The sequence below is a fragment of the Sylvia atricapilla genome, chromosome 3 (genome assembly GCF_009819655.1).
Source record: "Sylvia atricapilla isolate bSylAtr1 chromosome 3, bSylAtr1.pri, whole genome shotgun sequence".
Lineage (NCBI taxonomy): Eukaryota > Metazoa > Chordata > Aves > Passeriformes > Sylviidae > Sylvia > Sylvia atricapilla.
Genome location: NC_089142.1, coordinates 92422766 through 92438675, shown reverse-complemented (window position 1 = coordinate 92438675; position 15910 = coordinate 92422766). Strand labels below are relative to the sequence as shown.

Below are 15910 nucleotides of genomic sequence, written 5' to 3'. Positions count from 1 at the left end.
ATTTCTTATTTGTTAGTTTTTTTTATTTGTCTCATGCCTGTGCTTAGTGAGCTAGTTGCGCTATAACCCCAGATAAAGGAAGCCTGCTGTTCCAAGGAGTTTCAAATTGCAATTCCTTGCCTACATCCCCTGCCACCTTTCAATGCTGTGACTTGCTCACATGTGAAATATGTGTTCATAAGACTGAGATTTTAGAAAACATTATCTGTTCTAAAGAAACAAAACCCATGTCTTTCCAAACTTTCTTCACTGATATTTTTCTTCCTCTTCATTTTGTGTCTCAGAAACCCGACATGCTGAGTGGTGCACGTTGATTTATATTCCTTTAATGCAGAAGTATCAGTGAACCTAGCAGAATGTATGGATTTTCTTTTATCCTTAACTGAGCACATAACATGTTAGCAAAATGAATATATACTCTCTCTAGCCTACTGAATTTCCCTCATATTTTCCCCATAACTTTACCTTGCTCTTTCTGTATTTCATTGAAGTAACGGCTCTCCTTAGTTTATTTGTAAGGCCATCCATGCTATCATATTACTGCAGATTCTACAGATAAAGATGAGGAGAAAGTGGAGGAATCGAAGGAATGGATGCAAGAGTAATGTTTATGAAGCACACAGATAACTCTCAGTGGAAGATGCTGTGGAAGTGCAAAGCTCTATTATTATTGCTATTATTACTTTATTATAGGTGGTTACCACACAGATCTCTGACTGGATGAATTAAACTCAAATAAAAGCAAGGACTGATTTCAGCTATTCCTTACTTAATCCTATAAACAGTCAATTGATATCTTAATATATATTGCTGCTGCTTCTGGCCAGGAAGTCATGGGAGGAGATAAGGTATTATTGGTTTTATCTGCTGTGTGCCTTACATAGAGGGCAAATCCAGTTTTTCTTTCTTGTGGAAATATCTTGACATTTAGCTGGAGTCCTCTGATCTTGAAGCTTGAATTTTGTGGCGGAATGCATCAATACATGGAAATTTGGGGCTTGAATATAGAATAAAATTAGCATTCTGACTTAACACTTAAATAGGCAGGGAATTGCCCTTTGTTTTCAAGTGGAATCTACCTAAGAATTTTTCCAGGTGGGAAAAACAGTGTATGACTAATACAGAACTTGTTTTCTATGCTGAAGAGGTGTGTGGGGCAGTTCTGATTAGTGCAGATCTTGGAGGAGGTACCTGAGCAATGGCTTATAGAGATAACCTGCTGCTACTGAGCACAGACTGAAAACTCACCTGATATAAGCTGATGTAACACTACTAATGTCAAAGTCTCTTTTGCTGACCTTGGTCTCTCAGTCCAGAACACCACAAATACCACAAGCCATACCCCAACCCGCCCAGTGAGATGAACTCCCCAACTGCCAGCTCTGCAAGACACAGCTTTAAATCAGCTGATTTAAAAGTACTACAAGATTTGTGGGTATATTCCAAGTGATATGGACATATTCTCTAATTTGTCTTCCTCCAGGCAGCTGGAGTGTGGTATTATTAGCAGTTTTTAGCCTCCCTAGAGCTGGCAAACAACTGCTCATCCAGGGACTCCCCATTTCTTTACTTGCAGAAACATCTAGATTTGTAAACATCTACTAGTGCACCCCTCCTCAGTGCAAACCTTCGACCTTAGGCCTGTTTCTCCACTTAAAAGTCAGAGAGAAAATGTGCTCCTGCACTGGTGTAAATCTGATGTTAGTCTGGATTCACATGCTTATGCCTCACAGGGATGGAGGGCTACACCCACGGAGGAAAGCAGCCAAAAACATCTCAGTACAGCCTTCTCTAGTATAACAAAACCAAGCAGGTGTTAAATAGCAAAAGACTCAATCAATACAAGGACAAATATTCTTTAGAATTCTTTTTTAAGGTGGAAAATTAATTTTACTTAATTCAAATTGGATGAGGTACCCCTCTGCTCCATTGCCATGCAGAGAACATTAGGGGCTGCAGCTATGAAGTCCTGTGCTCTCCTGTGCTCGTAGTAGGTTCATGTAGGTTTTGGGGATGTTGAAGAAGGTTTGGTCTCTTCTTAATGGTTCTGTGTATAGGGTCCTGTAGGGACCCCAGAGGTTGGTGCCAAAGGCTGGGAGGAGGAGACTTGAGTTTGCTCCTGTGCTCCACAGGAGTTGCTCCAGCTGAGTCAACTACTTTTACGTTTTGTTGCAGGATTCAGCAGCTTAATGGACATTTATTAGCATGTTAAGGCCTTCATGATGCAGAACCCAAACCTGGAATTGGGTCAACAGGTACTGCTGGATACCAACTGCCTGGCTGGGAGTTGTACCAGATAAGAATACTGCCCTCTTCTTTCCCTGAGCCCTCTATGTGTCACTTATTTTTTGAGGTGTACAAAAAAAAATCTTCCACATCCATTTCAAAACAAACCCATTTGAATCAGGCTATTGCAGCCACAAAATCCCAACTAGGAGCAACAGGGGGGGAAAAAAGCACACACGCCACCACCATCCCCCACTTCCCAGCCATCATCTTCTGCCATGAACTAAAAACCAGCAGCTTCACTTGATTTCATTTTTGGTAATAACAACAACAGAAATTTGCATCTGGGCTGACAATGTGGATAGTGAGTGTTAGCCCAGTGCGATTTGAAATTGGCAAGTTATAGCAACCCTCTGGAAAACCAGGATTTACAAGGGAAATGCTGACAAACACTTAACTACAGTGGCACTTGCTCTATACTATATAACACATAAAACAGTGAAATGGAACATAAGTCTCTTCTAATTATTGAAAATATTTTGGGGCTGCCTTGTGCTAAAACACTCATTTTCATCTTGCCTTTCAGACAATTTTTTCTCTCTCAAAGCAAATTTTGTTCTAAGCCACCTATCTTTTAAAAAAATGCTGCTAATCACCATTAAAACAGCAGCATTCTGCACGTGATTTTTGGAAGGCTGTGTATAATAAGAAGAATTTCAAGGCTGTGTGGACTTGCATGACACCATATTATTGCATGAGCAAAAAACCAATACTGAGTGGTAATAACCATTTGTCAGAGGCGGCATGGAGAATTATATCATAACCCTTTGTGTGTGTGTGTGTTTGTGTCTATCCTATATAAAGCAATCAGACACCTTCCAATTTCCAAACACCTGATAATGCTAAAGTTTATTTTATCACAGCCAAGGTTATATTTTCTTTCACTTCATAGTGACCCTAGGAAGAAGAGGAATAATGGATCGGGAACCTATTATAGCTATTCTGTGTTAAACAGCCAAGTAAAGGGCAAATATAGTTCTGTAGTGGAATCAATCACTGAACCCATCAGTGAGAATGACCCTCCTGGCCCCCACCTTCTTCCCCATGCCTAAGAATTTGCCATATTCAATCTTTAGGCTCTGAACCCAAATGCCCTTTGAAAGTGAATTTATGATCACTTCATCACACTGTCTATTAGCTCACTTTCTAACAAATAGGATTGAGAAATATATGGCAGGAACTGCAACGGCACATTTCCAACTAATGGTTAAAATGTCAGGGCGATAATGTACAAGTGCATCTGCCCTCAAACACAAAATCAAACGCAGCTTTACAAGGGCTGTCGCCATTCCACTTTAGTTAAAGACTTGCAAGCTTCCTTCTTCCCTTTTGCAGGGCTGCAGTTTGGAAGCTGCTGCATCTCATCAGGGCTCGGTTTGCCAGTGCTGTACTGTACTTCATTAGGCAGCTCTATTTAATGGTTTCAACAAAAGCCATCATTTTAGCCCAACTGCCTTGACTAAATTAAAATTTCCAATCTCTGTTTTAGTGTTCTGCAACTGATGTATACATAAGCAAAACTGGTCAACATCTGCCAGGGGGTTGGCCAAAAGTTCTGTAAAGATGTACTTCACATTTCTGAAGCATGTGCAAAGTAACAACGTACTTATCCTCCTGAGGGCTCTCATGATTTTACTTCACCATTTGTTCAGACACACTTTAGCAGCATATAAGCCATACAGTTGATTCTCCCCTTGGTTGCAGTTTTATCTGTAGTGTCATTTTGAGTAATTGGGGTATGGTAGCTGATCAACTTTCAGGTTTCTCATTGGCAGAAAGGGACTGTATTGGCACCAAGAAAGAATATGATGGGTCCTCTCGGTGCCTGAGCAAGTGTCCCTCTTTTGCACTTGGCTACCCAAGGCCATTAGAAAATAAGCTTAATAAAGCAACTCAGTGTATACATCTTAACTATTCCCAGCCAAGGGGATGCAGCTATAGAAGAAATATTTTAAACCAATATGAAAGATGGTAAATGTACATATTTAGTCAGTGATCTGTGAAAGTTTTTGAATTAGTTTTTAAAGCTTTGTTAAGACCAGAACGCACAGATGTTGAAAACAAGTTCAGATGTAGCGACAGATGGTATTTGATTATGAAGCAGACTGTTCATATAATACAAAGATGCTGCTTCTGCCATACACAAGTAACTGCAGAGAGTGCAGTAGAAATTTTGGAAGGCAGAGCAGTTCAAGAGGTTCTTTGTGCAGCAATAACTTTCACGTTTTTCCAGCAGTGCTAGAATTGGGATAATTTTCTTTCTTTTACAGTCAACACCCTCACCCCCCTTCCCCCACTCATCATTTTCTCCCCTGTTGTACAGCTCTCTTGCACTTTTTTGATCCTCTTTTCAGGTCATTTGAAATCAGATTAAGGATAACTACACTTTATTTATATTTATGGAATAACAAAGTTCCTTAAGGTTAATAATAACAATGATAGTTATTATATATTAGTGATATTATCTATATAAAAAGAGTACCACGGTTTGGACAAATCCTGAATTTTGCAAGTGATGTAACACTATATGCAGAATCACTGGGCTGCTGTCTTTTTCCAGGGACAGCACACATGCCTATTTGCTGGGGCTGCTGCCACGTTCACCTTGTCGAAACCACCGTCACCCCCTTTCACTTCCCTCCTCCAAAGAGATGTGAGAAGAGTACTGAAATTCAGAAATACAGGGAGGGAGCTGCGTGAAGGGTGCCTGACGCTGGGCACCAGTTCACCCCAGCGCTGTGGTGGGGGGTCCAGACCCCTCCTGCCACTGCTGTCCTCCAGCACTCCTGGGTGCCTTTTGGGCACCAGCTTTGGGCCCCTTTGCCCTGGGCAGGGAGCAGCGTCTATGGCCCCAGGCAGTGCCCGTCTGCCCGGCCTTTGCCCAGGGTCACTCTGGCAGGGCTGGCTTTCCCCCCAGCCCCAGCACAGCACACCTTGACCTTCCCTTTCGCTGCCATCGCTGGCTCACCGCCCTGCGCTGCCGCCGGCAGCCGGCCCCGGCCCCGGCTAAAGGCTGCCGAACGCTCTGGGAATTTCGGGAAGGGCAGAAACACCTTTTAAACAGCAGGCTCTTCCTGATGGGAGGGAGAAACCTGACTCACGGGCAGGGGACATCCTCGCCATGGATGGGCTTCTCCCAATTCCTCCGCGGGTCCCCCCCGCCCCGGGTTCTGGGAAAGCAAATGGCCGCGTAAACAGTATTTTAACATATTGGCTCTGGCCACTAGCAAAGACGCAAAAGGATGCCAGGAAGCAAGGTTTCAGCTAGCAGATAAAACCGGCAGGGCGGCAGCGTGCGGGTTGTGCGGCGCAGCCCGGGCTCTTTGGAGGAGCCGCAGGAGCGAACGAGGAGCGGCGTTAATGAGTGACGGCGGGGCCGCAGCGCCCGCACGGGCGGCAGGAGCTGCTCCGCCTCTGCTCGGGGCTCCTGGGGAGACGGGCCGCCGTCCCGCACCTCCATTTCACCCCCTAGGAAACGGAGACACGGAGCGGGAAGAGATTTGAGCGCAGCCTTTTGAAAGTGCTTGAGATTTTTTTTTTCCCTGTGGTGCTCAGCGAGTGGTGGAGCACCCCCCGCCTGAGTTCTAGGTTTCTCCCAAAGCTGGGAAGTCACAATATATTCATGTAAGAAAGCATTGGGGCTCATTTCATATTATACGGCTTCCAAACACACACATTTCATCAGGAAAGATTTGAAATGCGCTCCTTGACCCGAGTGTCCTTATACTTCCACACTGTTTGCAGTGGGAGACAAGCTCTGGTTTTCAGATAAGCCTTTGAAGCAGTTTAAACCTCTGACTCGTGTGTTGTTCAAGATTCAACCCTACGCTTTTCTCAAAGATGCCAGCAGCTAGTGCCATGCATGAGGGGCAGGTAAAGCCCTGGTCCGGATGGGCAGCCTTCAGCCCGAGTCAGGCAGCCGTGCAGTCCCCGGGGCGGGCGTGTTGTCACAGCCTTGTGTGGATTACTGAGAAACTGTAAAAATAATATTTAAAAAAAAAAAAACAACCCAAAGTGCCTCCACTTCCGAGAAATCTGGCCTTATGGTTTTGACTGGAGCATCATCTCTTCCTTTAAAAGCTCTGACCAAATTATTGAGCTGATAAACGATTTCCCTTGGTTTTACATGTGCTGGCATGAATTATCCTTGAGTGCTGCATATTAGGGTTGTTTTGTACTAAAAGGTGTTAAACACTTGTAATAAATATTTTTCCTTATTTCCCCTAGGACACTGTTCCATCTCTGGTTGGTGAAGCATAAAAAAGAGCTGTCATGCCCAGTTTTAATAGGCAATAGGATTTCAAGCCCCCAGAGTTGTTTCACAGTCTGGCAGTGGCCATAATGAAACTGGCCACTGTTGCCACAAGACTTTTTCCTCTCATGCGTTCTCCCCTGTTACCTCCCACAGCTGCTTGACTGGCAGGTCTCATGCAAACCACAAACATATTTACATTGGAGCCAGTAGTATTTCTTTAGCTATCTGTGCCATCTTTCTCGGTTTTTATTTTCCTTTGCCTAGATAGAGACTCAACCTTAAGCCTAATTTTAAAGAATAAAATTAAACTGTGCATGCAATTAACTGCATTTGGGTACGAACAGCAGTTCATTTTCATGTTTTTTGTTGTGAAGGGAATAGCTTGTCTGTTTGTTTGTTTGTTTTTTCACACTGATTCCCAAATAAATGGGAAAGTACTACTATTCAATTGCCCAGGATTTATTCACGAAAATGCAATCACAGCCTCCCAGACTCTGGGCAGAGTGAGGTGGGGGGTCTTTTCTCTGAAGGAGAGTCAATGTCTCACTCTGCTCTGCAGCCCTGGAAAGAGCGAGGCTAACCTAAGCCAACAAGCATTCATTCGGGTTTCTAAAAAATTTTAATATTTAAATGAAAGATACCTCTTTCATGTCTTTGAGGTACAGGTATGGTTGTAGTCCGAACAAACCCTACACAAAAATGGCCATCGTAGTAATTGATGGATTTTCTGCACTCACCAATCTATCAAGCTTTAATAGGCAGCTTCTCCAAATGCCCCTGCCCGCTGAAAAGCTGGGAGAGCAGGCAGGCCCTGCAATGTGCCCAGAGGGTCAAACACTTGGACCAGGCAGGGAAACAACCCTCCTACCCCCCAGCCCTTTTTATCTAGCAGCTCTGCCTTCACCCTGGGAGCCCTCCATCCCCATTCAACAACAGATTTTAGCAAAGATTTAATTTTACATATTGTGTTCTTAAAACAAACGCAATGCCATATTTTAAAAGTCACTAAGATGAGTTTGGGGAAGCACTGGAACCCATTGCAAAGAGTGAGGGGACATATTTGCTTTTATTTCCCAAACGCCGTCAGTTGTATGCTGCCACTCTCCCTTTCCCTCCTAACAAAGAGGGAAGACTGGATCAGAAGGGATCATCTCCATAGAAATTGTGTTGGCACAACCTAGACCGGGCATAAATAAGGGTACAGACCAAGAAAACGAGAGCAATTAACCCTTTCAGGCTCTCAAATGGCAAAACAGAATCTTCCACATTCAGCTGCTCAGTAACATGATATGTAAAAGACCCCAGTTACTAGTGATGGTCTCAGTGACAAAAAATTGTTCAATTATTTGCCTTGCTCAGGGATAGTCATGTCTTCCTTATGATTTTTAAGCTAGAACATTGTATCTTTCTTATTGTAAAAATTCCAGGTATTAGGGGAACTGAGGATTTCCAAGCACAGATGGCCAGATCTGCAGAACTTGGATCATTTCAGGGTGCTTGAAGCCTGGGAAAGTTGATTTGGCCCTCTGCAATGACAGGGACTACTTGCCAAGTTCCAGTCTAGCTCTGAACTCCTGCAGTATTCTGAGATGCCAATAACTAGGATTTCTTATTTAGAGATCTGTGTGCTTTCCACTGCAGGGTAAAATGGCAAATAGTGTCCCGCAGTTCACAGAACCAGTATATTTGAGAGAAAAACTGACAGAGGCACAGAGTGAGCTGGCAATTACCCACACAGCTCAGATGCTTGGTCCATTAACTGGGTACCTGAGGATGATCTCCCTCTCCCTCATCTGGTTAAGTCTTGACAACTAAGACAAAAATTGTTTTAGTATGTTGGTTTGGTAATGTGGATAGGTGTAACTAGGAGAGGCAATTTGTTTGCAGGAAAACCAGAGAAGATCCCACATTTAAATAAATATTAGTTAGTAGATGTAACTTCATGACCTTCCACAGACCTCCTTTACACCTCGTGTTTAGGTGGCCCAACAAATGCAACTCCAGTTGTATAAAAATACACGGAGTTTTAACTGCTGTTGCAGATATGAAGTATTTATTTGGTTGTTACACTGGAGCTGGAGCTCGATTCAGGCTCCAGCTCATCTCCAGTGTCCTGAGGCTCAATCAGGGAAGATACTTAAAATAAATGACCTCGGATCAAAATATATTTTTAACATGCTTCTCCTTCAAAATCAGAAGAGTCTTGCAGGATTTTGTGATCTAAATAAGCTACAGTCTTACTGCCATCTGCACCAATTCTAAGCCAAAAAGAGAACTTTCATATCTGAAACACAGACAATCATGTAAATCAAAGGTCCACTCAACCCCAAAATTTTAAGATACACATGAAGCAAGCAGCAGACACAGCAAAGATCAAAAGAAAACTCATGAACAAATACATTTTGAGGAATTGTGTAGGAACAGAGTAGTTATATATGATGCTGATAAATACCCAGCTTGAAACAGAAGAGATCCATGAGAGATGGATTGTAACAAAAAGAACAGAGGATGGTATCCAGTCACTAACAAGGCCAAACCGGTAAGAGTAACAAATGCGAACAAAATGCGAACCACCACAGCTCAACAAGCACTATCCCTGCATTCACCCACCTTGAGGAACTCCCTGTTGCAGGACACCAGCATGGCAGGTATACCCAGGAAATGATTTAACAGTATAAACAAAAGTACCTTCCAGCTCACATTGGCTACATTTAATTTAAAGGGCTGTCTATGCCTCAGACATAACAGGTCTCTTCCAGGGAGTTATTCCTTGTCAGATAGACTATTGCAAAATAACATTCATTATCTTAACCGGTGCTGTGCTGGAGGTAGGGCACCGAGGCCATAAATCATTATATCCATTTTGCAAGAGGGCTGGTAGTTCCATTAATAAATAATTTGAACTAAGGGGAAAAGAAAACCTTCAGAGGACTTCGGTGTTAGGCACAGCCTGGCCACAGCTGAGCGGTTCAGGAGTTCACCTCTTGACATGGGGCAACATAAACTTTTGGAAATAAATGTAAACAATGGCAATGAGCTTGTAATTTATATTTTATTTTGCACAAGCTTGCATATATACTGCACATACATTCAGTTTAGAGAAGATGGAAGGCACACAAGGCAATTGAACTACTGTATCCTTTAAGTGGTACAAAGCAAAAAGGTAAAAGTCTGGAGAGTATACAAAAGCTTTAAACACACAAAATAAAATCCACCCCCCCAACATTTTTCCTGTGTTTATCTTAAATTTAGTAGCTGCCAAGCTAGAATTGTAACTTTTTTTCAATCAATTGTCTACTGCACCTTTTTTTTTCCAAACGGACAGGGGAGTCTTATTGTTTTATCTTGTCATCAATTAATATTACAGTACATCCTTGGTAATACAAAATTGTACACCTTCATCAAATAAATTAGGATAAATTAAACCAATAAATTATGCAAAGTCTTCAGAACAATAGACGACAACAAAAAAATCCACAGTTGAAATTGCCTCTAGCTAAAAAATAAAATAAAAAAATCAAAAATTGACTTTATCAGTTCAGTTATTGTACTATCTTCAAATTAAAGGGTCTTTATTACAAAAAAAAAAGAGCTTAATAATGCTATTTACAACATATTGCTAAATAATATAAAGGCAGTGTTTTGTCACTTTTGTAACTATATACATATGAGTAATGGCTGGGACAATATCAGTTTAAACCTTAACCTTTGACTCTTCTGGGCAGCATTAAAACCAACCTAAAGAGGCTTTTTTTTTACCCCTCCTTTTTTAGTTTCTGACTCTTACATGTTATATGGTAATGAGATGGTTATTGTGTTTGTCTACTATCTCACTCAAGTGATACAATTAATGCAGAAGGTATGGATTTTAGAGAAAAATGTAAGCTCACTGTTTCTTCTAGATTTGTTTCTACATATCCCAGTATTTGTGCATTTGGAAGGTGGCTGCTTTGGGAGAGAGGTGACTGTGGCTCAGATGAAAAGACTGAATAAAGTCATAGTGCCACCACCTTTCATACACTAAAAACGATATTCCTAAGAAGATACAAAGGTTAAATACCAGTTTTCATCCCAGCTCTAAATATGAGCATTTTTAGCTTCAGTTTATAGATGGTTTACAACCAACAGTTCTACAGAAAACAAAATTGCATTTCCTTCAACAGAACATTTAAGTGCAATACAGTAACTGCTTACTCATATAAACCAGTTACATTCCTTAAGGGGAGCTTTTTGAAAACAATGCGTATTGGAATTTTCAAACACAGAGTTGGTACCAGAAGGAAACATTTGCACTATTAACACCAATGATTGCTATATAATACACATGGCAAATATAGTTTTTGCTTTCACTTCTCATGTACAGTGCTCATTTTGGGGGTTTTGTAAACCACTTTCCATTTTTAATATATATATATATATCTTTCTGTATATATATATATGTATAATCTTTCAATGCTGCTGGTGAAAATCCTATCTTTAAAGCCACAAAATCTTCACCTTTATTTCTTAATTAATATTAACCTGTGGAAAAAAAACATTTTTCTATTAACTGACTTCATATACATAGAAAAAAATTCTGCAATTTTACAGAAACTGTATTACCCATTCCCTTGACATCTGATGAAAGAGACTTAACTTTTAAAAGTAGAGAGCTGGATTTTCAAGAATGCTTTCAACTATCTACACAGTTACTGTAGTGTTTCTTATAAATTCAACAGATGTTTTCAGAATGTAGTTATTAAAATCTTATGTCTTTATGCAAGAACAGCCATAAGGTTGAATATTTACATTGCTTTATAAAAGTTCCCCTCGATTTTCAATGTTCACCCACATACCTGGTACAGTAACAAAGATTCTGCAAACTTAAAACACTTTAATTAAATAATACTCAGAGGCACAAAGCAAACCTCAGGAATACATGGGTGAACACTTCCTTAAATAATTACTACATTCTAACATCTTCCACGTGTTTACCATTAAATGTGAAACGTTCCCATTAAACAACCAGAGATACAGTAAGAATTAAATGTTTTGTAGTTTCAAATAGAACATTCTTTTCACAAAACATAACAAATGTCTAAAATAGGTTCTTAATCTAGATAGGAAAAAGGTAAGCTTTTCACTTCATACGCATCTTTTGTGTGTGTGTGTTTTTGTGTAAATATACATACATATGCCCACACATGTTGTCCTGTGTGTGTGACCACATACGTATCTGTATATGCACATATGTCACGTATGAAATATTGCTTCTATACTACTTTTCATCAGGCTAAGAAAACACAAGATTTGCACCACAGTTACAAAAAATTGGCTTCTACAAGAATTTTCAAAACTCGAATGCTGCTCAAACAATTGAGAAAAAATAATTTGCGTTATCAAACTGTTCTAAAAATTCTCTTCTTCAAAAACGTATTCTCCTGCTTTGTTTTTTTTTTTTTTAATTTTTTTTTTTTAATTTTTAAAAAGACACAAAATATGCATAGCTATCAACATTATGTCAAACAGCCGGGAAAAAAAAAAAGAAGAAAAAAAAGAAAAAAAAAAAAAAAGAAGTCAGTGTTTATTGCAGCTGTAGTAATTGAAAAATAAAGTTTAGAAGATGAAAATTGTAAGCCACAGAAGGCACAAGAACAATTGTACTTGTGGGGGAAAAACTGGTATTTTGAAGGATTTTTTTTTATCCTTCCGCTGGTGTATTTAAGGTCTAGGCACAGACTATAACCTCAAGTTTATATGCAGAAATAAATCTGAATTAGCAGTAAATGAATGACAAGATGGGGTTTCTACACAGATTTTGAAGTTCCTTTCCTATGTAAACCTTTCATTACAATAAAAGTAGCCTCCTGCCTTTTAGCCATTTTTAGTGAAATAATATTGAGACCATTTAAAAGAAACTGGATTGGATTCTACTTAGAATTTAGTACAAGCTATGCCTTATATTTATAATTTTAGGTGAATTGGGAGGCACAAAGGCAATATGGCTATAAAATGCAGAAAAATCACGTAACTGAAATGATCAAATTATCATTTATTCCTCTTTCAGACCAAGGAGGTTTTTATTTTGCTTTTACGATGAAATTTCTATTCCTAATTCCTATGCCTCATTTACTATTGAGATTATACTACCCATAAATAAATAAATAAATGCAACAACATCAAGTGTTGAGTACACAATTTCACTTATTTAGATTATGTGAATCCCATTGCAGCCAAATAATAATAATAATAATAATAGTAATAATAATAATAATAATAGAATAATAATAATAATATAAAGCAACGGTAAAATCACAGGTTGAGATGGTAGCTAGTAGTATGTCCACATAATATGATTAAAGTATGGCTTTGCTTTCTTATGTCCAAGGTGACAATGCAAAGTAATATTTTTGCATCTGATGGTATGCCAATGATGAACTCAACTGTATTAAAACTTGAGCATTTTATGCCGCTTCTTCCCATAAATCAAAAAAAAAAGTGCATGAACACAATTTTTATCCTTTCTTACTCAGAATTCATTGGAGTTACATCTTTATGAAGTGTCATGTTTACCAAATCATGCACACACACAGAAAAAAAATAAAAGGGAAAAATGAAATAAAGAAAACAAAATAAAATTAAACAAAATGCAAGAAAATAAAAGAAAGAAAAAAATAAATCCTACCATAAGGATACGTACAGTATTAGGTACTCTCAAGGAATCTAAGATCAAGATTTATTTTGCTTTTAATGCATAGTGAAAATGTTGGCACTTCATCCCATGCTATTGTCTGCATTGCCTATACTCCACAGATACTGCCAGTGCTTGAAAAGAATGACAGGGAATCGGAGGATTGTGCTGTTTAATTTGAAGTCAGCAGGTTTTTAAGGCTTTCTGCTAACAATAATTGCTTTCATACATTTCTGTCTATCAGCAGTATTTGTAAATGAAGTGAAATTGCAATGATCAGGTCAGCTCTTTAGTCACATGGGTAAACTTTCACTCTCCAAAGTCAAAATGTAATTTTAAAATAAAGAAGATACCAATATCCTCAATGGTCTAAATATAATTCATAGCTAATTAGGAACTTCCTCTAGATTTAGATTGAATTATGTAGGGAAAAATACTATTGATGGTAACAATAAATTCTTACTGCATCCGTACAAAAGACGACAAAGAAAATTACAAATACAGTGTGCCATAGCATATTCAACCTTCCCCCAAACTTCTGGAGACGATTTCTTTCTGAAAACATGAGAAAAAGAGAGCCACTGAAGAAAGCACGAGAACTAGCAGCTAGCTTTCTTTCTTTCTGTCATATCATGGTGTAGCATTCAGGCAAACCCAGATCCATCAGGGACTTTACAGTGTAGCTCAGGTTTTGGTCACCACTAGCTCCAGCTTCAGAAGACAAGTGCAGCCACGTTGCTCAAATAGAATTTTTTTTTTTTTTTAAGCTGCACTTACTGTAATTTTAAAAATCCAATTTGGCTATCTGAACCCTGCATAGCCAGGAGGACACTGTGATTTTTGTATAATGCTTGATTAGATTTTTATGAAAATGCAATTTTTATTCTTCTGATTAGGAAAAGACTAATTATATTTTATAGCTACAAACAAGCCTTTTTTTTTCTTTTTTTTTTTTTTTTTTTTTCTCCTTTGCCTCAAGACTGTGAGGTGAAGACTCTTCTACTCTATCTAAGATAATTCAAAAAGTGCTTTTCAGGACAGATGTCAAATATGGACAGGAAACTTTTATGCTGGAAAGGGGATCTTGTGAGGCAAAATGGACTAAGAAAAGAATAAATATAGGGACTAATGCCACTTAAAGTAAGACCGAGACATGGCAATATACGATGCTGAAGGTTTCATTTTTACTCTATGGAGAGTGAAATGCTTCCGCTTCAGTAAGCTGACCATATTCCAAAATTAGTGTGGTTGTTACAATATTGTGCATGAATTACTGGCCTAACCCTGCAAAGAACAGTATTTGATTTGTGCAAACATCCCTTGCTGCAATTTAGAGAAACAAGAACCTGGCATGTTGGTTACTGGTGCAGGGTATGTGTCATTTCTGTAAGGAAAACATGAAGCATAGGGTTTGCTTTTTTGGGTGTCACTTCTTGGAGTGAGTACCTAAAACAGATGTATTTTTTGAAGTATGAAACAAAATCTAGTCATTGATTAAAAAGTATATAAATACAAATAAAAAAAGCTCGAAGCTTATGAAGTGACTCCACAGAGTTCAGACCTTTAGCAGTATAAACACAATATAAAGTTCATTGTCTGTAGTATTGTGCCATGACATTAGTCTCACCAAGACAAAATGCCACTTTGCAGCAAGCAATAAATCTGACAAAGCATTTTTAAACATAATGCCCTAACTTGCTAAGACAGGCTTTTACACACTTCCAAACTCTTCTCCCTGAAAATTAACCCCGTTGATTCTTCAAATGTTAAGGGTCTCGGGCAAAAGTAAACCAAAGGCTGAAGTAAAATAACCATCCCCTTGGAACTGAACGAAAACTTATATCCAGGAGGGACCAGTCTAATTTCATATACATATATATATGTATGCCATACACATATATATGAAATTAAAATAGAGACACACGTGACTTGGGCATCAGAAGGGGACTGCTACTTTCATACATTCATAAATAGCTGCTGAACTCTCTACTCATGAAGAAGCTCTTGTAGGCAGTTTGGGGATTTGAAAATCTCAGGGACCTCACTGTCCAGCTTACAGATGACCTTGTATATGGCCTTCTTCCAGGAAGGATCAACATCTTTGCCTGCGATAATGGCATTGAAAAACTCCCGTAACGTGATCTGAGCCACTTCCAGGAATCTCTCTGGAACCTGCTGATACAAGGAGACAATGGCATTAATACAGTTTTCAATTTCAAGTCTCTGGTTCTTCAAAGGAAACTGAGCTAAGTTCTTTCTTTCAGAAAGGGGCTTACATAGCACCTGCATTTTCTAAATGTGGCAGCCCTCTATTCTCTTATGCAAAGCTGTTATATATAGTACTATAGCAATAACTTTTATAACATGTGTTAGAGATCTTTGTAAAGTCTACTGACAGAATGTAGGTAACAAAATGTTACAGTCTGAGTTGGGAGAGTAGGGGATTTATAAGATATAATTAGCAGGAGGGGAAATAAGCACAATTATCTTTAAGGAAAGAAATCTCTGCTTGATATTTTACCCGTGCATTTATGGCCACGTTCCCCTCTCCATGTGAGAACTAATATGAAAGTTATGCATGCACAGAAAGCCCTTTGTACCTTTGTGCTTGACTTTGGTCACAACCAGTGCTGAAAGCAGTCAAATGGGGTATCCCTGAATGTTGTTTGTGGTTTAAAACCAATCAGGCAGGAAAGCCT

The 15910-nt window shown here is 39.2% G+C and overlaps 1 protein-coding gene and 1 long non-coding RNA gene across 4 annotated transcripts in view; one reads left to right on the top strand and one right to left on the bottom strand.

The window, feature by feature from the left end:
- The window catches only part of LOC136359509 (uncharacterized), a 515416-nt gene that overhangs the window by 434909 nt on the left and 64597 nt on the right, over positions 1–15910 (top strand). The gene's annotated exons all lie outside the window — the stretch shown is intronic.
- Positions 9575–15910, bottom strand: part of PROX1 (prospero homeobox 1) — a 49880-nt gene continuing 43544 nt past the window's right edge. For 2 of the 3 annotated variants that reach the window (XM_066316178.1, XM_066316179.1), the window contains one exon: positions 9575–15386. In XM_066316178.1, coding sequence (XP_066172275.1) covers positions 15198–15386 — 189 coding nt within the window. In that variant the 3' untranslated portion in view covers positions 9575–15197. The remainder of the gene's footprint in view (positions 15387–15910) is intronic. The other variant, XM_066316180.1, reaches the window with a different exon arrangement.